This window comes from Microcaecilia unicolor, chromosome 1 (genome assembly GCF_901765095.1).
Source record: "Microcaecilia unicolor chromosome 1, aMicUni1.1, whole genome shotgun sequence".
NCBI lineage: Eukaryota > Metazoa > Chordata > Amphibia > Gymnophiona > Siphonopidae > Microcaecilia > Microcaecilia unicolor.
The window spans coordinates 254,178,859-254,205,077 of NC_044031.1; the positions used below are offsets into that span (position 1 = coordinate 254,178,859).

A 26,219-nucleotide genomic window follows, 5' to 3' on the forward strand; every position below is an offset into this window, starting at 1 on the left:
TCTGCACAAAAAAATTAAAAATTCTGCACATTTGTAATTTTCTTGTGCAGAACTCCTCCATTAAAATGGCTCTCTCCCCCCCCCCCCACAAGTGCACACATCCCCCATCCACCTTGCTTCAGGCCACTCCCACAGTATACACCACCCCACCCACCTTACTTCAGCCCCCTCCCACCTTTCTCATGGCATACACCACCCCATGCACCTTCCTAAAGCCCTCCACCCCCTGCCCATAGCACACGCGCACACTCTATCCACATTTTTACCAGGTACTCCCTCCCTCCCCCCTGTCTACCTACACAGATACCATTACAACATGGCAAAAGAGGCGCTGCAGTCACACATCGGCTTCTTCTTCCTCCTTCCATTCTGGGCCCGACTGTTCATTTGAGCCTCGCAGCTTAAAGGAACTGCTGGAGACCCAGCAGAGAAGGTGAAAACAGCCTGATGTGCAGCTGTGCAATTCCTCTCTTGCCGCATTGTAGTGGCGCGTGTGCAGAGAGGGGGAGGGAGACGGAGACCGCCAAAAGCAGATCATATTCAGACTCCACAAAACTGCGTGAGAAAAGCAGAATTCTACACTGCACAGTAGCAAAGTATTTTCATGATATAGAATAATATTTTGTATGTACTTTGCAAGAAATTTCTACAAATAAAAAATAAAGGCATGCCTAATTATAGCAAAAAACGCAGATGGATATCTGCACCAACATAGGGCATTCTCCAATTACTGTAAAGAGCTCCTAAAAATAAGAAGTCTGATTTTAACTTGCTTCAGTATTTCAGACAACTAAGCAAAGAGTTCTAAAAAAACATTAAATGGTTTAAGGCTATGGTTTATTGACATCTGATAAAATTGCCTTTAGTTACAAAATAAATCAAGGCAATTTACAACAGAATTTAACTTTCCACTCAAATTTAATGTCACAATAAAGGAAAGCCGCTCAGAAAAAGCTTGAATGGCTTTCTAATGAAATAAGCACAGCATAGCAGTTTGAAAAGTACTTCAACACACAGGATTGGAGGACCAAAGATGCCCCTCTTCGTGACAGTGATAACAGCGAAGTGGGAAATTTCAGGACTGTAAGCCTTGTGGATGGGAAAGACGGCAGCACCCAGCTTCACACAGTGCACCCTGGGATGCACCAGACAGGATCAGTCTGCCATACCGCTGCCAACTAACAATATAATCACTCCCCAACTACCAAATAAAGGAGAATTTCTCTTATATGGCAAACTGATCCTGCCTGGTGCATCCCAGGATGTATCACATGGGGTTAGGCACCATTATTTTGAGTAACTGTGCAGCTAAAGGCTGAAGCAATTAGGCATTGCTCTTGTCTCCTTTAAAAGATATTAACTTGAGGTGGCACTAGGCACCAGATGTGTTTTAAGTTGGGGGTCGGTTACCAGGGCATAAGGGGTGGGGCCTGATGCAGATCATTTTTATGTCATCTTTCCCTTCAGTACCAGAGTCAGTTATTGCTCAGGCGCGGAGAGGAAAGGTGACATTTTGCAATGAGCTGCAGATTACTGCCGGTAATTTGTATGCATTTTGCTTACTACATGGCAGCCAAAATTTTCACGTTAATTTCATGGTAGAACTGGCATTCTGAGCCAGCTTCACAGCATGTCTTTATGAATTAGTCCCAGAAATGGAGGGAATAGAAATAAGTAAGCTTATGAGGGGCTAAGAACCTGTCAAGCTAAGCTCCTACCAACTGCCAATTCCAGGCACCTAGGCCAGAACGCCAGCCATGGAAACCCTGCTACAATGGAGGGTGGTGAGGAAACCCCAAAAAAACTCCAGCTAGCAGAAACTTCAGGGGCCACTGCTAGTCATCCGGCCTCATTGAGCCACTTCCCCTGGATAAGTGATCAGGGCTTTGGAAAAGGGGGGGGGGGGGGGGGGGGGGGGAAATCAGCAGAATAGCTTAGCTATTTGTAACTCTTAGCTCCAGCAGAATAACAAGCCATGGCTCGATCCTTGAGAGCATCCCAGGCCAGCGGACTCTTATAATAAAAGAAGAACCCATAAGCCAAGTCGCGGGGAGTCGGGCAACCTTCAGTCATTCATCTGAATCAGACTACTGCACCATATGAAAGACGCAACATTTTTCAATGCAGCACAGTTATTTTGTAAGGGCATCCTATTAGGGAGTGCCAGAGCCCAATGTAACCCATCTACTTCTGGGTTGTTTTATTCTCTGTAAGAGTGGGGGTAAATTATCTGGATACCAGATAGTTGAAGGTTGAACCAGCTGTGGCTGAGGAAGTCTGCCTGTACATTCTTAACCCCAGCTATGTGTGCCACCGAAAGAAGGGAAAATTAGGTTCTTACCATGATAATTTTCTTTCCTTTAGTCATAGCAGATGAAGCCATTACGTATGGGTTGTGTCCATCAACCAGCAGGGGGAGATAGAGCGCACTCAACTTTTCACAGTGCCTCATGGCCAGCTAGCTCCACTGCCTCTTCAGTATTTGAAGCTTCCAAAGAAATATGGCAAACCGCAATGGGAACAACATGAACTTTCCTCACAGCGAACGATGGCCCCTTAACAAGGGCATAAACTCAACAAAAGGAGGGAATGAACTCATCCTCCTGGAGGGAATGAACTCGTCCTCCACTTTGTATAAATGGAGGGAATACTTGCATCCTCCTGGAGGGAATAAACTCATCCTCCCAAAACATGAACTGGAGAGAATGAACTCATCCTCCTATAACTGTAACAAGAATCCTGAAGACTGTTTTCCGACTCCCCAAGGAAGGAATATAACTTCAGGAAACAAGAACAGCATCTAAAATCAGAATCGCTGCAATACAGACAATCATACAGGGAGGGCTCATGACTTCATCTGCTATGACTAAAGGAAAGAAAATTATCATGGTAAGAACCTAATTTTCCCTTCCTTGTCATCAAGCAGATGAAGCCATTACGTATGGGATGTAACAAAGCAATCCCTAAATAGGGTGGGAACAAGCCACACCACGCGCTAGCACCTGTGCTCCAAAACGCGCATCCCTCCTGGCAGCCACATCCAGCCTGTAATGTCAGCAAAAGAGAGCTTAGAAGCCCATGTTGCAGCACTGCAAATCTCATGAAGAGATAGTGCTCCAGTTTCCGCCCAGGAAGAGGAAATCGCACTTGTGGAATGTGCCATAAAGGCTTCAGGCGGAGCCCGGCCAGACAGCAGATATGCTGAAAAGATAGCTTCTTTGAGCCAACGGGCAACAGTGGCTTTAGACGCTGAAGACCCTCTGCGAGGACCTGCAAACAGCACAAAAAGATGATCAGAGGTCCTGAAAGAATTTGTAACTCGCAGATACTGCAACAGAGTCCTGCGCGCATCCAAAAGGTGCAACTGCCCAAATGAATCTGGAAACTCCTCCTCAACAAAGGAGGGAAGAAAAACAGGCTGGTTTAGGTGAAACACTGAAACCACCTTAGGCATGAAGGAAGACACAGTCCGAACCGTCTGACTCTGAGAATTGCAGAAAAGGGTCTCTACAGGACAGCGCCTGGAGCTCTGACACCCGTCTCGCCGAGCTAATGGCCACTAAAAAGACGGCCTTCAGTGTCAAATCTTTCTCTGAAGCACGCCGAAGCGGTTCAAAGGGAGCCCCCTGAAGGGCCTTCAATACTAACCCCAGGTTCCAAGCTGGACAAGGTGCCCGCACGGGAGGACGGAGCCGAAGCACCCCTCTAAGAAACCGTGCCACATCTGGATGAGCAGTTAAAGACACGCCTTCAACCTTGCCACGAAGGGAGGCCAATGCTGCCACTTGCACCCGCAGGGAATTATAGGCCAAGCCTTTGTGTACACCATCCTGCAAAAAGCCCAGAATCGGCGAGACAGGAGCCCGCAACGGAGAAAGCGCTCTTGAAACACACCAGACTTCAAACTGGTGCCAAATCCTGGCATAAGCCACAGAAGTGGAGCGCTTACGGGCCTGCAGGAGAGTGGAAATTACCTTATTTGAGTAGCCTTTATCTCTCAATTGCGCCCTCTCAATTGCCATAAGACCAAAGCGGCAGGCGTCCTCCATGGCCACCGGACCCTGTGACAACAGGTGCGGAACCAGAGGTAACGGAAAGGGAGCCTCCAACAGCATCTGTCGGAAGTCCGCATACCAAGGCCTCCTGGGCCAATCCAGGGCGATGAGCACCACTTCTCCTGGATGCAGCCGAATCTGCAGGAGCACTCGTCCTATCAAGGGCCAAGGAGGGAACACATACAGCAAGCCCAGGGGCCAGGGTTGAACCAAGGCATCCAACCTGGCAGAGCGAGGATCCCTCCGTTTGCTGAAGAAGGACGGGACTTTGGCATTGGAACTGGATGCCATAAGATCCATCACTGGCTTGCCCCATTTGGCACATATCTGCAGGAATATGCGGAGCTACTGTTAGAAATATGCAATCTGTCCCTAAAATCGAGTGTAATACCGGAAGACTGGAGGGTAGCCAATGTTACTCCGATTTTTAAGAAGGGTTCCAGAGGAGATCCGGGAAATTATAGACCGGTGAGTCTGACGTCGGTGCCGGGCAAGATGGTGGAGGCTATTATTAAGAATAAAATTGCAGAGCATATACAAAAACATGGACTGATGAGACAAAGTCAGCACGGATTTAGTGAAGGGAAGTCTTGCCTCACCAATCTAATGCATTTTTTTGAGGGGGTAAGCAAACATGTGGACAATGGGGAGCCGGTTGATATTGTATATCTGGATTTTCAGAAGGCGTTTGACAAAGTGCCGCACGAAAGACTCCTGAAGAAATTGCAGAGTCATGGAATCGGAGGTAGGGTACTATTATGGATTAAGAACTGGTTGAAAGATAGGAAGCAGAGAGTAGGATTGCGTGGCCAGTATTCTCAGTGGAGGAGGGTAGTTAGTGGGGTCCCGCAGGGGTCTGTGCTGGGTCCGTTGCTTTTTAATGTATTTATAAATGACCTAGAGATGGGAATAACTAGTGAGGTAATTAAATTCGCCGATGACACAAAATTATTCAGGGTCGTCAAGTCGCAGGAGGAATGTGAACGATTACAGGAGGACCTTGCGAGACTGGGAGAATGGGCGTGCAAGTGGCAGATGAAGTTCAATGTTGACAAGTGCAAAGTGATGCATGTGGGTAAGAGGAACCCGAATTATAGCTACGTCTTGCAAGGTTCCACGTTAGGAGTTACGGATCAAGAAAGGGATCTGGGTGTCGTCGTCGATGATACGCTGAAACCTTCTGCTCAGTGTGCTGCTGCGGCTAGGAAAGCGAATAGAATGTTGGGTGTTATTAGGAAGGGTATGGAGTCCAGGTGTGCGGATGTTATAATGCCGTTGTATCGCTCCATGGTGCGACCGCACCTGGAGTATTGTGTTCAATACTGGTCTCCGTATCTCAAAAAAGATATAGTAGAATTGGAAAAGGTACAGCGAAGGGCGACGAAAATGATAGTGGGGATGGGACGACTTTCCTATGAAGAGAGGCTGAGAAGGCTAGGGCTTTTCAGCTTGGAGAAGAGACGGCTGAGGGGAGATATGATAGAAGTGTATAAAATAATGAGTGGAATGGATCGGGTGGATGTGAAGCGACTGTTCACGCTATCCAAAAATACTAGGACTAGAGGGCATGAGTTGAAGCTACAGTGTGGTAAATTTAAAACGAATCGGAGAAAATTTTTCTTCACCCAACGTGTAATTAGACTCTGGAATTCGTTGCCGGAGAACGTGGTACGGGCGGTTAGCTTGACGGAGTTTAAAAAGGGGTTAGATAGATTCCTAAAGGACAAGTCCATAGACCGCTATTAAATGGACTTAGAAAAATTCCGCATTTTTAGGTATAACTTGTCTGGAATGTTTTTACGTTTAGGGAGCGTGCCAGGTGCCCTTGACCTGGATTGGCCACTGTCGGTGACAGGATGCTGGGCTAGATGGACCTTTGGTCTTTCCCAGTATGGCACTACTTATGTACTTATGTACTTATGTAATACATAGTCTGCTAGTTCCCACTCCACTGGATCGATCTGATGCCTGCTTAGATAGTCGGCTTGCACGTTGCTCTGACCTGCAATGTGAGCTGCTGACAGGGACTGTAGATGCGGCTCGGCCCAGTGGCAAATTTGTTCGGCCTGCGCGGCTAGAGTTCTGCACTGAGTGCCGCCTTGTCAATTTATGTAGGCCACTGCTGTCATGTTGTCCGACATCACTCGGACAGCCAATCTTTCCAGGGTCACTTGAAAGGCCGGAAGAGCCAGAAACACCGCTTTCAACTCCAGGCGGTTGATAGACCACTCTGACTCGTCGGGCATCCACAGACCCTGGGCATGCTTCCCCTGGCAATGTGCGCCCCAGCCCTTCAGGCTGGCATCTGTCACCACTAAGCACCAATCGGGGAGCACCAGCGGCATTCCCTGCCGCAACATGCTGCCCGAGAGCCACCACTCCACACTGAGGCGGGCCACAGGGAGCCAAGAAAGTCTGCACTGATAATCCTGAGATACTGGAGACCATCGCTGAAGTAGAGAATACTGTAGAGGTCTCAGGTGCGCTCTCGCCCATAGCACCACTTCCAAGGTGGCCATCATCGATCAACAGCTGGACAATGTCCCAAGCTCGCGAGCGGGGCATCCTCAGGAGCAGACGGACCTGACTCTGAAACTTGCACCGCCTATGCTCGGGAAGAAACCCATAGCCCGAGGCTGTTTCGAACCTGGCCCCAGGGGGTCAGGTAACTTTTGGCCATATTGACGACCCAGCCTAGAGATTGAAGGACTGAAACCACTCTGGCTGTAGCTAGATGACTCTTTTTCTGAGTCTGCTCTGATGAGCCAGTTGTCTAGGTACGGGTGAACCCGGATACCCTCTCGCCTGAGAAAGGCAGCTACTACCACCATTACCTTGGAGAAGGTTCGGGGAGCTGTGGCGAGGCCAAAAGGCAAGGCCCGAAACTGGAAATGGTTTTCCCAACACCGCAAACCTCAGAAACTTCTGGTGCGGGGGCCAAATTGGTATGTGCAAGTAAGCGTCTTTCAGGTCCAGAGACGTGAGAAACTCTCCTGGCTGTACCATCGCAATGACGGAGCGCAGGGTTTCCATGTGAAAATGCCGCACTCTTAAGAGCTTGTTTAGCTATTTTAAGTTCAGGATCGGGCACAGACTGTGCAAAGTCTCCTCTACTGCCGCCCGTTTGGCGGCAGAACCGCATCGGGACTCCACAAACACGTCTCTCACCGGGGCATCAAATTCTATTCGGTATCCCGTCTCTAATCAGGTCCAAGACCCACTGATCTGCAGAGATTTTGGCCCACTCCTCGAAAAAGAGGGAAAGTCTTCCTCCGATGACAGAAAACGAGGAGGAGGCCGGCGCACCATCATTGAAAGGGTCGCCCCTGAACTCCAGGCCTTGAACCGGCAGCTGCGGAACGTTTGTCCGAGCGAAAGGAGTTTCTCTGCTGAAAGCGGGCACGCAAAGTGAACCCAGCAGCACGCCCCGGGCGGTACCTTCTAGCTTCACGGAAGCGAGGTCTGTAAGAGGAGCGGACCGCCTGACCCTTAGAGGAAGGCTTCGGCCTATCTTCGGGCAAGCGCTGAGGTTTGGAATCCCCCAGGCCTTTAACAATGTTTTCCAGCTCCTCACCAAACAGGAGAAGGCCTTGAAAGGGCAACTTCACCAACCTTTGCTTAGAGGCCATGTCCGCTACCCAATGTCGTAGCCAAAGAGCGCGGTGAGCCGCCACTGCTACAGCCATTTGTTTAGCCGAAGCTCTGACCATATCATAAAGGGCGTCAGCCAAAAAGGAAAGGCCGACTCCATCCACGGAGCCACTTCAGATAAGGTCTCCGCTCCATCACCGGGCTGTTCCACTGCCTGCTGTAACCAAGCCAGGCAGGCTCTAGCAGCATAACAACTGCATGCAGATGCCCGAACAGTGAGACCTGCCAAATCAAAGGACTGCTTCAGAGCTGAATCAAGCCTGCGGTCTTGAATATCCTTCAGGTCAACACCTACTTCAACAGGGAGGGTAGTTCTCTTTGTCACAGCCGTGACCAGGGCATCCACTTTAGGCATTGCAAAGCGAGCCAAATGTTCCTCACTCAGAGGGTATAATTGCCCCATAGCCCTGGCAACCTTCAAAGGTCCCTCGAGGTCAGCCCATTGAGCCGAAATAAGCTCTTGAATGGAGTCATGCAAAGGAAAGGCTCGAGCAGGCTTTCTGGTAATAGCCATCCTTGGATTAACAGAGGAGGCTGTGCCACTCCCAGGATTTTCAATCAAGAGGGTTTGTAAGGCATCTGAAATAAGCGCTGGCAGTTCCTCGCGGTGGAAAATCCTCACCGCAGACGGATCATCAAGCTCCTGTGGCAATTCTGCACCCGACTCTGGCTCCTCACCCCAAGAAGTTCTGCCAGAACCCTCAGAATCCTCATAGCCCGACCACGGGGGGGGAAAAGGGGGGTGTGCCACACTCAGAAGGGGAAGGGAAAATTAGGTTCTTACCTTGGTAATTTTCTTTCCTTTAGTCATAGCAGATGAAGCCATTACACATAGGTTGTGTCCATCAACCAGCAGGGGGAGATAGAGAGCACTCAACTTTTCGCCTCATGGCCAGCCAGCTCCACTGCCTCTTCAGTATTTGAAGCTTCCAAAGCAGTATGGTAAACCGCAATGGGAATAACATGAACTTTCCTCACAGTGAACGATGGCCCATTAACAAGGGCATGAACTCAAAAGGAGGGAATGAACACATCCTCCTGGAGGGAATAAACTCGTCCTCCTTATTGTATAAGTGGAGGGGATACACGCAACCTCCTGGAGGGAATAAACTCATCCTCCAAAACAAACTGGAGGGAATGGACTCATCCTCCTATAAGTGAACATGAATCCTGAAGACTGTTTTCCAACTTTCTCCCAAGGAAGGAACTTCAGGAAACAAGAACAGAACCTGAAACAGATTCACAGCATACAGACAATCATACAGGGAGGGCTCATGGCTTCATCTGTTATGGCTAAAGGAAAGAAAATTACCAAGGTAAGAACCTAATTTTCCCTTCCTTGTCATCAAGCAGATGAAGCCATTACGTATGGGACGTAACAAAGCAATCTCTATACAGGGTAGAAACAGGTCACACCACGCGCTAGCACTTGTGCTCCAAAACGCACATCCCTCCTAGCAGCCACATCCAGCCTGTAATGTCGGCAAAAGAGAGCTTAGAAGCCCATGTTGCTGCACTGCATATCTCTTGACGAGAGAGTGCTCCAGTTTCAGCCCAAGAGGAAGAAATCGCTCTGGTAGAATGCGCCTTAGAGGCTACAGGCGGAGACCGGCCGGCAAGCAGATAAGCTGAAAAGATAGTTTCTTTCAGCCAGCGGGCAATAGTGGCTTTAGACGCTGGAGACCCTCTGCGAGGACCTGATAGCAAAACAAACAAATGATCATAGGTCCTGAAAGAGATAGTAACTCGCAGATACTGCAGCAGAGTCCTGCGCACATCCAATAGGTGCAACTGCCCAAAAGATTCTGGAAACTTCTCCTTATCAAAGGAGGGCAAGAAAATAGGCTGGTTTAGGTGAAACGCTGAAACCACCTTAGGCATGAAGGAAGGCACGGTCCGAACCGTGACCCCCGTCTCTGAGAATTGCAGAAATGGGTCTCTACAGGACAGCGCCTGGAGCTCTGACACCCGTCTCGCCGAAGTAATGGCCACAAGAAAAACGGCTTTTAGTGTCAAATCTTTCTCCGATGCTCGCCGAAGCGGCTCAAAAGGAGAAGCCTGCAGGGCCTTCAAAACTAGCCCCAGGTTCCAAGCTGGACAGGGTGCTCGCACGGAAGGCCGGAGCCGAAGCACCCCACTAAGAAACCGTGCCACATCTGGATGAGCAGCTAAAGACACGCCTTCAACCTTACCACGAAGGGAAGCCAACGCTGCCACTTGCACCCGCAGGGAATTATAGGCCAAGCCTTTCTGTACACCATCCTGCAAAAAGTCCAGAATCGGCGAGACAGGAGCCCGCATGGGTGTGATCGCTTTTGAAGCACACCAAGACTCAAACTGGCGCCAAATCCTGGCATAAGCCACGGAAGTGGAACGCTTGCGGGCCTGCAGGAGAGTGGAAATGACTGTGTTTGAATAGCCTTTGTCCCTCAATTGCGCCCTCTCAATCGCCATGCCATAAGACCAAAGTTCCATGGCTACCGGGCCCTGTGACAACAGGTTCGGTACCAGAGGTAAAGGAAGGGGAGCCTCCACTAGCATCTGTCGGAGGTCCGCATACCAAGGCCTCCTGGGCCAATCCGGGGCGATGAGGACCACTTCTCCTGGGTGCAGCCGAATCCGCAGGAGCACGCACCCTATCAAGGGCCACGGAGGGAACACATATAGTAGGCCCGGAGGCCAGGGCTGAGTCAAGGCATCCAACCCTGCCGAGCGAGGATCTCTCCATCTGCTGAAGAAGCACGGGACTTTGGCATTTGAACTTGTCGCCATAAGATCCATCACGGGCTTGCTCAATTTGGCACATATCTGCAGGAATACGTCGTCTGCTAGTTCCCATTCTGCTGGATCGATCTGATGCCTGCTTAGATAATCAGCTTGCACGTTGCTCTGACCTGCAATGTGAGCTGCCGACAGAAACTGAAGATGCAGCTCGGCCCAGTGGCAAATCTGTTCGGCCTGCGCCAATTTATGTAGGCCACTGCTGTCGTGTTGTCCGACATCACTCTGACAGCCAATCTTTCCAGGGTCACTTGAAAGGCCAGAAGCGCCTGAAACACCGCTTTCAACTCCAGGCAGTTGATGGACCACTCCGACTCCTCGGATGTCCATAGACCTTGGGCATGCTTCCCCTTGCAATGTGCGCCCCAGCCCTTCAGGCTGGCATCTGTCACTACTAGACACCAATCGGGGAGCGCCAGCGGCATTCCTCGCCGCAGCATGCTGTCTGACAGCCACCACTCCATGCTGAGTCGGGCCGCAGGGAGCCAAGAAAGTCTGCATTGATAATCCTGAGAAACTGGAGACCATCTTTGGAGTAGGGAATACTGTAGAGGTCTCAGGTGCGCTCTTGCCCAGGGCACCACTTCCAATGTGGCTGTCATTGATCCCAGCAGCTGGACAATGTCCCAATATCGCGGGCGGGGCATCCTCAGGAGCAGACGGACCTGATTCTGAAGCTTGCACCACCTTAGCTCGGGTAGGTATACATAGCCCGAGTCTGTGTCGAACCTGGCCCCCAAATATTCTAGAGACTGCGAGGGGGTCAGGTGACTTTTGGCCATATTGACGACCCAGCCTAGAGATTGAAGTACTGACACCACTCTGGCTGTAGTTTGATAGCTCTCTGTCACAGAGTCTGCTCTGATGAGCCAGTCGTCTAGGTACGGGTGAACCCTGATACCTTCTCGTCTGAGCAAAGCAGCTACTACCACCATTACCTTCAAAAAGGTTCGGGGAGCTGTGGCGAGGCCAAAAGGCAAGGCCCAGAACTGGAAATGTTTTCCCAACACCGCAAACCTCAGAAACTTCTGGTGCGGGGGCCAAATTGGTATGTGCAAGTAAGCTTCTTTCAGGTCTAGAGACGTGAGAAACTCTCCTGGCTGTACCACAGCAATGACGGAGCGCAGGGTTTCCATGTGGAAATGCCGCACTCTCAGGGACTTGTTTAATTCTTTTAAGTCCAGAATAGGGCGAAAAGACCCTCCTTTTCGCGGCACCACAAAGTAGATGGAGTATCGGCCATAGCCGTGTTCGGCGGGAGGTACCAGGGACACTGCCCCTAACTGAATCAGACCTTGTAAAGTCTCCTCTACCACCGCCCGTTTGGCGGCAGAACCGCATCGGGACTCCACAAACATGTCTCTTACTAGGGCGTTGAATTCTATTCTGTAGCCATCTCTGATCAGGTCCAGAACCCACTGATCTGAGGAAATATTGGCCCACTCCTCGGTAAATAGGGAAAGACGTCCTCCGATGACAGGAAGCGAGGAGGGGGCCGGCGCACCATCGAGAGGGTCGCCCCTGAACTCCAGGTCTAGAGCCAGTGGCTGCGGAACGCCTGTCCGAGCGAAAGGAGCTCCTCTGCTGAAAAACAGGAACGAGAAGTGAACCCAGCAGAACGCCCCGGGCGGTACCTTCTAGCTTCACGGAAGCGAGGTCTATCAGAGGAGTGGACCGCCTGGCCCTTGGAGGAAGGCCTCGGCCTATCTTCGGGCAAGCGCTAGGGTTTAGGATCTCCCAGGCCTTTAACAATTTTTTTTTCCAACTCCTCACCAAATAGGAGAAGGCCTTGAAGGGCAACTTCACCAACCTTTGCTTAGAGGCCATGTCCGCTGCCCAATGTCGTAGCCAAATAAGACGGGGAGCCGCCACTGCTACTGCCATTTGTTTAGTCGAAGCTCTGACAATATCATAAAGGGCATCAGCCAAAAAGGACAAGGCCGACTCCAGCCACGGAGCCACATCCGAGAAGGGCTCCGCTCCATCTCCGGGCTGTTCCACTGCCTGTTGCAACCACGCCAGGCAGGCTCTAGCAGCATAACAACTGCATGCAGACGCCCGAACAGTAAGACCTGCAATTTCAAAGGACCGTTTAAGTGCTGCTTCCAGCCTACGGTCTTGTATATCCTTCAGGGCAACTCCTCCTTCCACAGGGAGGGTAGTTCTCTTTGTCACTGCAGTGACTAGGGCATCTACTTTAGGCATTGCAAAGCGAGCCAAATGCTCCTCACGCAGAAAAGGAGGCTGCCGCGGACGTCACCCAGTCGTGAGAACAAGCAGCCTGCTTGTCCTCGGAGAAATATTGTTTCCATTTCTGGACTATAAATTGCCTCTATAGAGAATTACTATAAAGAAGGTAGGAAACCACCAACTACTTCCAGCCTCTCAGCCTCCCAGAATCCCCTGGACATCCAGACATATAACAGCATGCTCCGATAAAGTAGGAAGGTCAATTACCACCACTTTAAGGGAGGGGAGCGTGGTAGCTGTGGCAAACATATAATCCATGACATGACCAGATGCACCCGGGCAACATGGTCAACAAAGGGTGCAAAATATGCATGGGTCAACTAAATCCAAGACATTACAAAATTGTCTAAGATCTCTACTATCCCTTAAATCAACTGGAATAGGTTTTCGTGACTTAACAGAAGGATCTATCATAGCATTAAAATCATCCACCACCATAAATGAGATATGCAAATAAGGGCTACCAAGCTTTGCCAGATGAAGATAGAAGTCCATATTAAAAATATTAGGGGCATAGACATTCAGGATGACTAACTCGGTATTCTGAATGGTCAAATGAAGCAGAACAAATCTAACATCTGTATCTTGCAAAGTTTTAGGGATCTGAATAAAAACTAAGCAGTATAGCCACCCCAGCGCTATGGGAAGTACCATAAGATTACACCCCTTTCCCCACCCAACCATGTTTCAATTTTTGAGGTTCAATATCATTAAGATGGATCTCTTGAAAACAGGCCACGTGTACTCCTTTCTGTTTTAATGCTTGCACAATCTTTGCTCATTTTATGGGAGAATTAACCCCTGCTACATTCCAGGAACAAACCCTCAAGGAGGGTGCCATCCCAATTCCAGCATTTCTTGAAAGACATAACCAGTATCCTGTAATCAGAGGACCCAATGTCCAGCCCTCACGTCCAACATCCCTCTACAAGACAAGCAAAGTATCATGTAAGCCCAGACACCACCAGGCATCCAGAGTATACAACCCAATTCGTTCTCCAACTCCCTTCCTATTCCAAACCAAACTATAACCTTAATTCCCCTTGCAAAGACCCCACCACCACCATCAAAGCAAAGGCCAAAGCCTTCGGGAATCTGCTACAGGAGCCAAGTTTGATCTCCTCACACCACAGCTAGGACTATAAAATTGGCATAAGCCCGCTGTGCTAATGTGAGCAGGCTGTGAGATTTTTTTTTTTTTTTTTAAGAGGCAGGAGAGGGAGCCGGTGCAAATCTCAGTCTCAGTCAAGGTACCTCAAGGCAGACTAGGAGGGGACTGATGGGGGGTGAAGGGAGGGAACTGGCGCCACCAGGTGTACACCTAGACCCGGGCCGCCTCAACCCCAAAAGCTCTATCGGACCTGGGGGACCAGGACAGAAGCGAAGCAATCCAGAGATGCACGGTTATGACCATCCACCTGCCAAATAGAACACCGAGGTTAAGGTGGCTGCACATGACCACATATAGTAAACCTCTGAAGTTCTCTCTCTTTACCTGCTGGCAGACGGACATAACCCACAAATCTCTGGATTGATCTGTGGGATGCTATGGAATAGACAATTACAGTAGTAAAAATATTCAAATAATACAAAGTATAGCATAGTATGCTATATTACAATGCCAACACAATCTATATAAATAATTCCCACCTCCAACGTTCTGAAGCTCGCTCCGTGGCAGGGAAGCACTGAAGCCCTGTACTGTTCGTAAGCTAGGCTGTCAGCACCACTCACCCTCACTCATAGACCCGCCCTCAGCCACGCCCCATCCAGACATAATTCGCAACTCCAACGTTCTAATAAAGCCAACTTCCGTAGTTGTGTAGATCGCTGTTCCCCCATGAGTGTCTGCCCTGCCCTCTCATCACGTTATGACGTCGAGGGCGGAGCACTGACACTCATCCAATCGCATCGCTCACCCGACAGAGGAGGTAGACGAACGGAACACCACACCAGGAGCAGCCCCCTACGACTGGCGTCAGCCTCTCTAGCAGGCACACCAGCAGAAGTCACAGGCTCAGAGAACCGAGGTGTCGACGCCAGTGTGTGCTAACTGCGGAGGATGACTGCATCGGAACAAGGGAGGAGAATGTGCTACACAACCGGTCACTTTCTCTGCAGCACGGAGACGAGGAACATCACTGGAAGCCCATGCTCCTGCTCTCGGTTTGTGACGGCACAAACAGAGCCCAAGAAACACAGTTTCAGCCTACCTATCAAACGCCCTCCCACACAAAACTAACCACTGTCCCAACGTACCCGGCACCTCAACCAACCTCCCTCCAACTTACACACACCAACAGAAATCCACTTGCAGGCTAACAAAAAAACTAACCATTCTCCAAACGTCGCCAGCATCTCAAAGAACTTCCCTCCCACTTCAACCCTCCCCCCCCAAAAAAAAACAGTCGCCACCTTCCTCACAAACGGCTTCATAGCCAAAACACATACAATAATGTGGAACAACGGTACCCTACTCCCGACAAACCCCTCACCCCGAAAATGGCAGCACTGATTGCTCATGCAACTCACACACTCCCAAACAAAACAATAACTCAGCTACCCTTAAAATCCTCCTTCTCCTACAGGGCAAAGTCCCGCAATGCAAGATTTCCTTTAAAAGCAAAGATCGCCTGATCAATCAGATTGAAGGCAGCAAAGTGCGGCGGGGTCTTTAACAGAACACAGCGAGGTGGAGGCGGGGGCTTACCGTCACCAGCACACAATGCAGATCGGTAGATTCCCCCATGGTCCACGGATGCAGCCAACTCGCACCTTCTACTGTGATCGGACAAACTGGCCCGCCCTCAGCCCCGCCCATTACGTCACCCATGGTCCACGCCTACAGCCAACTCGCATCTTATCCTGTGAACGGTCAAACTGTCCCGCCCTCTAATTACGCTGTCTCTGCCCCCCCCCCCCCCCCCCCCGGAGAACTCCATCTTCGGATTTTAACAACTGCCTGCAACGGATCTCTCCGTCTTCTCATAAGAACAAAAACTGCCTGCAACGAACCCACCTGAGTGCCGTGGTGAATTCACATTTCTGTCTCCCACTGACACGCACAGACTCCCCCCCCCCCCCCCACTCCCGTCCAAATAAATACACAACATCTAATATGGACAATCAGCATCTCTCACTCACACCTATACACACAAGCAAACTACCCACACAAACATACACACACTGCCATGGACAGACAGCATCTCTCTTTCTCACTCACAGACACACAGTCCCTCCCCCAACCCCCTGAATACAGAAAGTGTAACAGTGAAATTCAACATCTCTTTCTCTCACACACCCACAGACGCTGTAACGGAGTAAGAAAGGAAACAACAAAAACAAAAACCCCGGAAGGAGCAAAGGCAAAGAGGGAGAAGCTGGAGCCGGTTCACACTCCCACAAAGGTAACACGCACTAAGAAACTGGAAGTCCACCACAGCAAAGCCCAGTATTGGGTTGTTTTTGTTTTGTAATAACTCAAATTTCTGAGGAAGGTCAGGCAGCTGCAAAAGCTAGGGAGAACAGAACAGTTGGGGGAGGGGACTGGGGTGAATATCAAAAGTAAACAGGCATACCCCCTAAACTTGCCACCGCACTGCCACACACCCAAGGCCAAACCACAACACACACACTCCCACCTAATCTCACTCTCTGACACACACACACTCGCACATTCACTCTCTCTCACACACTCACTCTGACACACACTCTCTCAAACATACACACTCCGAGGAAACCCTTCCTAGTGCCCGTTTCATTTGTGTCAGAAACGGGCCTTTTTTAACTAGTAGACAATAAAACATTTTAATAGATAGCATAGGGTGTAAGCAAAGATGGAATAGATCTATGGCACAGTAACAGGAGTAAGAAAATAAGGAACTAGTTAAAAAGTTGCAAATGCAATCAGAAAGGCACTTGAAAATTATCTTGGCTAGGGTAGGAGTGGATAAACACGTCCTGCTATAATAGATGCAGCCGGTATCATTTACTTTCTGCGTTAAAGGCCTGGTTGAAGGATCTTATTAAACTATAAAATTTGCCTCTGCATGAATATAATAAGGAGACCATACCACAAAGAAGGGGCCAAATAAAAAAGGATTTTGCTCTTGTTGAGGTCTATTTAGTTCTTTTTTAAGTGTGGTATAATCATCCTATGATCCTGTAAAGATCTTAAGACTCTGGCTGGAGTGTGTGCAATGGTCAATGAATGTAAATAGATTGGCCTCTAGGTATAATATGCCTTGTGGACAAGAGCATTTAAAACCAACTCTGTATTTCATAGGTAATCAATGATATTTCAAATAAAGCAAGTAATATGATCAAATTTTCTGTAGTTACCTAACAGTCTAAGAGCAGCACTCTGCATGGTTTGCAAACGCTTGAGGTTAGATTTTAAACACCCGGCCTGTACATTATCATAGTCCATCTTGGAAACAGTACATGAAGCAATGTATGTAAAGTTTTTTCATCAAAGTAATGTTTCACTGGGTGTAATCTTAATATACAAAAAACGTTTTTACTAACTTCTGATATACTAGTATAAAAGGCCCGTTTCGGTAGGCAATGAAACGGGCGTTAGCAAGGTAATCCCCCCACTGCAGCGTCCTTCCTGTCTCCCCTGCCCCCCCTGCAGCTACCCATCTGGTCTCAGGACCCCCTCCCCACCAACCCTCCTCTGCCCCTGCAGCCACGCATGTGCAGCGGCCCTCCTCTCTCCCCTGCTCCCCCTGCAGCCACCCATGTCCAGCAACCCTCCTCTCCCCCTGCAGCTACCCATGTCCAACGACCCTCCTCTCCTTTCCCCTTGCCCCCCCCTGTAGCCACCCATGTCCAGCGACCCACCTCTCTCCCCTGGCCCCCTGCAGCCACCCATGTCCAACGACCCTCCTCTCCTTTCCCCTTGCCCCCCCCTGTAGCCACCCATGTCCAGCGACCCACCTCTCTCCCCTGCCCCTCCTGCAGCCACCCATGTCCAGCGACCCTCCTCTCCCCATGCCCCCCCCCTGCAGCGTCCCTTCTGTCTCCCCTGCAGCCACCCATCTGGTCTCAGGACCCCCTCCCCACCTCCCTCTTCCCTGCCCCTCCTGCAGCCATCCATATCCAGCAACCCTCCTCTCCCCCTGCAGCCACCCATGTCCAGCGACCCTCCCCTTCCCCCTCGGCACATCACCCAAACCCCTATCCCTCCCAGCGCATCACCCAAACCCCTACCCCCCCCTCGGGCACATCAACCCCCTCGCCACCCGCAGCCACCAATACTAACGCTATCCGGCCGCTGCTGCATCTCCTGTTGAGCAGCAGCAGCCGGTACAAAAAGAAAAAAGCCAAAAAAAGATTTTAAACCTGAAACACGGCTCCGTAGACAGCCATCTGGCATTGGCTGTCATCTCTGCAGCCACTCCTCCTCTCCCCTCTGACATCGCTGCGCTCCTCCGGGGTCTTCCTGCAGGGGCAGTGACGTGGAGGGGAGAGGAGGAGCGGCTGCAGTGACGACAGCCAATGCCAGATGGCTGTCTACGGAGCCGCGTTTCAGGTTAAAAATCATTTTTTGGCTTTTTTCTTTTTGTACCGGCCGCTGCTGCTCCACAGGAGAAGCAGCAGCGGCCGGACAGCGTTAGTATTGGCGGCTGCGGGTGGAGAGGGCGTTGATGTGCCCGAGAGGGGGGGGGTAGGGGCTTTGGTGATGCGCCGGGGGGGAGGGTCTTGGGTGATGCGTCGAGGCGGGGGCACTGAGAGCTGATTGGTAGGCAGGGGGAGGAGTAGGAAAACACATTCCGCGTGTTTCCCTACTCCTCCCCTTGCCTTGGAATCAGTTGTCAGTGACATCACTGACGTCAGTGCATTCTAAACTGCCTAGCAGACCACCTCCGAGGGAGCCACGGTCCCAGGCACATTAGAACGTTAGAGGTGAGAATTATTATATAGGATGATCATTAAAAGTCAATTGTGAATCTGCTATTATCCCCAGATACCTAAAAGTAGCAACGGATGGAACAGCCTTAACTAATAAAGTTGGCACCAAGGTTGGCTGAGACCCCTGACCAGTAATCCAACATGTCAAGATTTCATCTATATACAAAACCAGGCGATTTTCTTTCAACCAATGGACAACTGCAGTTAAACAATTTTGTAGTACAGTCAGATTAAACTTTAAAGGATCTATTTTCACTACTATTAATATGTCATCCACACAGCAACAGACCTTAACTCCAAATTCTTGAATAATCGTTAACAATGGTGCAATAAAGATAGTAAAGAGCTGGCTATAAGGCAGAACCCTGCAGTACCCCACATTAAACAACAGTTCTTGGAAATTACATGGTCTACTGACACCTCATATGTTCTCTTTTTTCTAAATAAGCTAAACCATGTCAAAACAGTAGAAGAAATTCCTATAGAACTTAGGCCCAGATGCATCAACCATACGTAAAAAAATCTAAAACGTTAGTCCTTAACAAATTTGAAAAAACGAAGCATGCACCAAAAAAACAAGTCGCACATGTTCGGTGCGGTATTGAAAAGTACAATGTATGAAAGATTCGTTATCCCCGTCAGTAATCGGCCCCTAAAGCAAAGCATGAGCAGAGCAGCCAAGCGTTATGCTGGCTGCTCTGCGCATGCCACAAATGTCCAAAACAGCAACAACAAAAAAACACGTGGCTCCCCGCTTCCCTTTGCCTAAAATAAAAAATGAAACAAACATAAAAAGGATTGGGAGGGGGCAAAGGCGCTCATCAGGAGCGTCCTGTATGGATGGCCTTGCCCCCCCCCCCCCCCCCCGCCCGAGGTCGCTGCTGCTCCCCGCTTCTCCCTGCATATGAAATAAAAGCTCAATACAAATCAAAACTTTTGCAGCGCCGGGCCCCCCTCCCTTCCTGTCTCTCTTCTTCTTTCTCACAACACTGCTCCGCCTCCTGCCATGCTCCGCCTCCGGAAGGGAAGCGAGGAGCCACTTTTCTTTTTAAACATGCCAGCAATTTGGTTTTTCATGGTGCAGGGGGCAGCAGGGAGATGACAGCTCAGGCCTTAACGACAGGTCTGAACTCACGTTAAATTTCTGATGTTAAGTGATTCGTTGCTATCATCGGTATGGTTAGTGCATTCCAAATTGTCAACATTTCAATGGTAGTTTCTCGTTTGCATTCCGGTTTCGTTAGCTGCTAGCTTTGTCGGAAAATGGCCTTTGATGCATGCTACGGTTGAAAGTTTCTTCGTTAAGGGTCGTTAAGGTTTAGTGCATCTGGCCCTTAATCTTTGTAACAACAGGTTATGATCAATAGGATCAAACGCTGATGCTAAGTCCAGTGAAACTGCAAGTGCAATATACCTACTAACAACTCATGAGTTTCACTCAGAAAACAACAAAATTGTTTCTGTACTGTTTCCATTACAAAATCCCACTTGTTGAGAATGTACAATATTAGTATCTTCACCAAATATTGACAATTGTTTAAGCACCAACCGTTCTATCATTTTAGTTGGTAAACATGCGTGGGCCTGTAATTTTGCACAGATGCAGGATCAGCCGTTGAAAATTTTAGTATGGAACATATATGGGAGTGCTTCCAGGATGTAGGAACCAGTCCTAATGTTAAACTTTGGATAACTATAAGTAATAATAATGTAAGACGTCCATGCCTAGATGATTCTTGGCGTAACTCACCATCCAAGCTTCTCCACATGGTGGATCACTTCCACTGGGGCCACTTTGGAATCCAGTTCTGAATTCATCCAGATCAACAAGTCATCCAAGTAAGGACGTACAGAAAATTAGCTACTTGCAGAGATGCACCATCATCACCAAAACCTTGGAAGCGATTTAGGGCACCATTGCCATCCCAAAAGGCATAGCTCTAAACTGGAAGTATTTGTCTATAATGCAGAAGTACAGGAAGCACTTGCAAGACTTTCAAATGGCAATATGCAGATACACCTCCAACAGGTCCAGCGAGGTGAGTATTGCCGACTGAAAGGTCTCCATCCAAAATTGCAGGACTTGGAGGGAGGCACTGACCCTTTTAAAATCCAAGATTAGTCTGAAGAAGCGTCCTTTCTTGGGCAAGACAAAATGGATGGAATAGTGCCCCTGGCCCTGCTCCACACCCAGCTGAAGTCACTGAGAGTGGATTCAATCACCCCTCTTTAGGGGGAAGAAATGCAGGGGCATAAAACAGGTTCAGCAAACTTTAAGGAATATCCCTGATGTAGCATCTCTGAGACCCACTGATTGGAAATGATGCAAGCCCACCCAAGGTAAAACAGGTAGAACCTACTACCCAACATCACCTCTGCAAAGCCTGGCTGATCCTCACTAGCACCTCTTAGCAGCCACTGAGGAACTCGGGTCCCTCACCCTCTCAAAGGCAACTTTTTCTAGGCCTTTGAATATGGCGGGGGGGGGGGAGACAGAGGACCTCCTACTGGGGAGATACTGAGCCCTATCTTTTGACCAAGATATGCCCCCAGAGTGAGAAAGTCTATGGGTGGTCCTCCAAAAGCCACTGTGGTCTAGCCTACTCATAGACCTTAACCAGCTTCTCCAAATCCTCCCTGAAAAGCAGACAGCCCTGAAGGGCACTTTACTCAAACATGCCTCTGAGGCCACATCAGGCATCCACTGGTGTAGCCAAAGCTATCTACAGGCAACCACCATCTAGCAACACATGAAGACTAGAGCCCATCCACTAGAAAAGCTGCCCTGGAATCTTATCCATGCCTCCTTTGGAGCCTCTGGCAACTGCTGCACCCAAAATAGTAGGGCACAAGCCATATAAGCACCCACAAAATCAGGCCAGTACACCAATAACCAACAAGGTAAGGCCTGCTTAAGCAACTGCTCCACCTTTCTTTCCTGAGCATCCATTAGAGCCAATCCCCCTTCAACAGGAATAGTCATCTTCTTGGTCACTTATCATAACCAGGGCATTCACCTTTGGGAAATGAAGAGCTTGTCAAGCTTATCACTCAGGAGCAGTTACAGATTCCCCAAAAGGTTTGCACCCCTGAAGACCCTCCCTAGGGTCTTCCACATCTCAGACAAACATCTGCGATAGGACCCAATGTATGGAAAAAATCCTAGTTGGCCTCTTGAGACCCTGGTATCTCTGCCAAGAGGGTCTTCTTGAGTCACTAATAGGATCCGTAGGGCTTCAGTCACCAACTGGACAAGATGACCAAGTTCCTTCTGACAGATTAGCTGGACAACCTGGTAATGCATCTTCATCCAGCAAGAGCTCCCCCAGCTCCTGGGGATAACATTCAAAGAAGTCCCTTTCTGGCCCCCCAGCCTCCTCTGCTGAACACACAGACCTAGCTTGACCTAGCTCCAAAAAAAACACTGAGCTGCCTCTGCCACTTAGATACATGACCCAGAGCCCCTAGAGTCTGCAGCCTTGCACAAAGCCAGAAGCTGAGTAACCACGCATGGGGGGGAAAACCCACCAAAGGTTGCCTGAAACATTCTGTTATGGCAGAAAATCATTCAGACACCTTGTCACAGGCTTCCGCAGGCCTCACATCAGCACTCACCTGCCATTAATAGGCGTCCTCCCCCGCCAACCCACGGGCTCAAGTCCCAGGGAGTACCTTGCCAATGGAATTCCAAGACTGCCTGCTGCCAAGTCCCACCTTCACCATTGCTGGAGGTAGAGAAACAGTGAAGAGTTCCAAACTGCACCAGTCCTTGTACTGGTGATGTCACCAGAAGACTTCAGTTTTCTGTACTTCCATCTGCTGGTAGGGGGTTATAACCCATTATTCCAGTCTGGTCTAGCAGGATGATAAAGGAAACTGCCATTTACAGAACAGCACAATAAATTAAAGGGCCACCAGCACAAATCACCGGGGGAAGTGGGAGAGAGAGAAGGGACCTCAACTCCCTGGTGGCACTGTAGACCTAATGTCCTACCTCACTAGCCCCAACTCAGAGCTAAAACATTCAAAATCCTCATAACCCCACTCCTTAACAATATAATACCGAGTACAGACCCTCTCTAGCTTGCCAACCTTTTCTTGCTGAAGGATCGGGTGGGGGAGGGGGGCAATGGGAGCAGGAGTGAACCATGCTTGGTCTTGCCCTGTATGCTACTGGCTTCAGAATAGTGTCTTGGTGATCTCCAGTAGTAATCTCACATTACTACCTCTGACACACACTCGGAGGTAGTATCACTATTTTTAAGCCAGTAGCCTACCGGCCAGGAGCAAGTAAGGATCACAAAAACCAACACAAAAGGCAAATAACACTAAAGGTGAACAGGGTCAAAGAAGACAGGAATCAAGCAAGTAATGGAAGAGTCCACCAGTAAGCACAAACCACCTAGATAAACCATCTCAGCAGATGCTTGCATCAGAAGATGACAACGTTGCTGAAATTAAGATGACAAAAGACCAAAGAATCCCAAGTGACAATAAAATCCAGTTTCAGCTTCTAAAAGTACAAATGGTAAAAATTCAAATCACTGTATGCAAATTAATTCACCCTGTTCACAAGTGAGGATCACTCCTACCCTCACTGTAACCCATGTCCCTTTAGAGTAAGTCAGCAGTGTGGAGGGAAACAGGCCAAGCCTCAGTATTGCAATGAGGGGCAGGGCTTCAGAAGATGCAGGGATTTAAACATTTCAGCTGCAACACTGGGGCCAGGAGGGGTGCTGGAGTGACCTAAATTCCCTGTAGGGGCTCGGGGGGGGGGGGGGGGGGGGGGGGGAGTCCAACATGAGCTAGAGGGTCCTTTCATTTTCAAGCTCTTTGAAAAAATAGCTGTAATTTTTGAACTATAATTTTTTTTTCCCAAAGACAGGTCAGCAAATCTTTTCCACATAAATAAGCATCTTAGTATGATTTTGCATGACAACAACTTTGATGAAAGCTTCTACTTTCCTTTCATGCAAAGTGACTTCAAAAGCATGCACTTTACGTGACAAAATGCCTGGACTTTGCTTTGTTTAGCCACTGATTTGTGGAAATTCTTCACTTTGCTAACATTATATTTGGGAGAAAGGGAATGGGACCCTTCTGTGGTTACAAAGTGGTTCACATATTATATAATGTACTTATTTTGCATTTGGAGCAATGGAGGGTTAAGTGACTTGCCCAGAGTCACAAAGAGCTGCAATAGGAATCAAACCCAGTTCACCAGGATCAAAGCTTACTGCATTAAACATTAGGCTTCTTCATGGGCAGGGACCAAGTAATATGTCTAAGTTTATTACACAGCATGTTCTCTGTGCTCACAGATGGATCTACACCTAGTCATGCAATATTATTTGCACAAGGGCAACTTTGCCAAGCCGTTCGCGTTTTAACACATAGGATCTTTAGAAAGGATAAAAACAGAATGGCAAATAAGGAACAACTTGTGCCGTTTCACAAAGTACAAGATTTTGTGGTATTATAAGTAATTTTGCTGCAAAAATCTTTCACATTTTTCTGTAGTCTTGAACTTACTGCAAATACGTTTTATTAAAAGCTGCATAGGACACTGCTGTCAGACCAAACTAATAAGTGATGGCTTTTTTCCAGACTTGGCAATGGACTTTAAATGTGCTTCTGTGCAGAGCTGAGAAACTGCTGATTGGCCAAAAGTCAGATGCAAGTTCACTTTCAAGCTGAACATGATCTTCATGCCAATATGGGTAGGTGAAAACCCTGAGACAAGGGGGGATCGATCCCCTATCCCCAGTAACACACAGCTATCCCAACTTAGCTGATATCACTCCCTCCACTGTATCCATAATCGCTCCTCCTTCTCCCCAATACCTCAAGTTCCTTTAAACAGCAACAGAAGCTGAAAACAAATTAGCTCATGATTTTTTTCAGTAAACTGAAAGCGAGATACGTTCAGAGTACAGTATTTTCCTCCACTGGCTCAAGATCAGAAGGAGCCGTAGAGGAAGATTTGGACCCGGCTTCCCCAGTTCCAACCCGCTGGAACCAACCATCAAGCTACTCCTTCACTGCCACAGAAAATGTGAAAAGAGTCACAACGCATCTCGCGATCTTGTCTTTGAATGTTTGGTTAAGGCTTCCTATTCCAGTGAAGTTGTCATACATCAATGGTGGTGAAAGCCGGACGAACAGACCTGTTCATCCTTAAACTCTAAACACTTTCAAATTCCCATGCACCCTCAAAATAGGTCTCATTTATTCACACCACCAGGTCCCCCTAACATCTGCAGAGCTGACCTGGGCGGGGGTTCTTGATTTATCTGATTTATCAGATAAACGCGTCAGACCCCAATTATCCCATGGCTAGCCGGGGGGGGGGGGGGATAATTTTGTTTTTGGCCTGAATAAAGGGTCACCCTACCCCGACCTTCCCACAGAAGCTCCCACCACATCAACAGAGCCAGCACACAAAGAGCATTACCGCGATCCCTTCCCATCGTCCCCTCCACAGGGAGCTGGAAACAAACCCGGTGGGGAGACAAATAAACACTGTCACTTACCACCCAGGTCAGAGCTCCGCCACCTCCTGCAGCGTCACCGGCACCGGTTTTAGCCATTTTTCTGCCCGAAGACGAGGGCTCGTGTATATATAAGTTACTTCTTTTTTTTTTTAAAAATATTAAAAATCCAAATACTGCTCGTAAAATAACTTTAAAAACCCTCTCTTCCCCTACATATAGGCAGAGACACACACTAAAAGATAGAGAAAGAGTGGCCGCAGCGTCCTAGACCGCACTCGCTCTTGCACACACTGGGGAAGTTGTCTGCAAAAATCCTCTACAACAAAAGGCCAGAGCCTGGCGGAGGCGGCAGCAGGAACCCACGCTCGCCCACCCCGCACTGCCACAGACTGAGCCCTGGGCCGCCAGCAGCCACGTCCCGAAGACCGCGGTTTTCCAGGCGGCCGCTCTCAAACTCGAGCCGCGGCGGCTCCGGCCCAGGCACCCCTCGACTAGCGAGCACCCCAGAGAAAAGGTGGGGGGGGGGGGAATAAATTATGTATATATACAGAAAGGGAGAGAGAGGTGCACACCGCCCAAGCTCTAAGTGACGGGGAAGACGTGACAAATTAACCAAAAAAAATGTTAAAATAAAAAGAAAACGGCCAAGCCGGAACGCGGCGCTTTAAAATGGAAGCCGCCACCGCCGCTTACTGCTGCTGCGCTTCCTCCCCTCCCCCCTCCCCTAATCGAACGCCGCCACAGACAATACACACGGCAAGGCCTCCCGTCCAGCATCACTCTGCCGCCGGCCCAGCACGCTTCAGCCAATCCCGTTGCGCCGGAGGCGGGTCCGAGCCCCTAGCTTCGCCAATGGAACAATAAGAAAAGTATTACCAATACCACAACGTCAAGGTTGATGGCAACGGGGAAGATTTCGGTTTATTTTATTTATTTATTTATTTATTTAGTTCCTGTGCCATTCCTTTTTTTTTCTTTAATTATTAATATTCGCCGGTAGTGGTCTTTGAAGTTGTGTCGGGTGGTAGTGTGGCCGGCGGTGCTTCTTTGATCTTGCGCGTTAAGAATTGGA

General features: G+C 49.1%; 1 protein-coding gene across 1 annotated transcript in view; it reads right to left on the reverse strand.

Annotated features, from left to right (window-relative positions):
* TOP2B (DNA topoisomerase II beta) overlaps positions 1-25,855 on the reverse strand; it is a 507,457-nt gene extending 481,602 nt beyond the window's left edge. Inside the window, 1 exon segment of the mRNA XM_030205679.1 lies at positions 25,187-25,855. Within this exon segment, the coding sequence (XP_030061539.1) occupies positions 25,187-25,243 (57 nt within the window). The 5' untranslated portion in view covers positions 25,244-25,855.
* Positions 25,856-26,219: the final 364 nt, after the last annotated feature.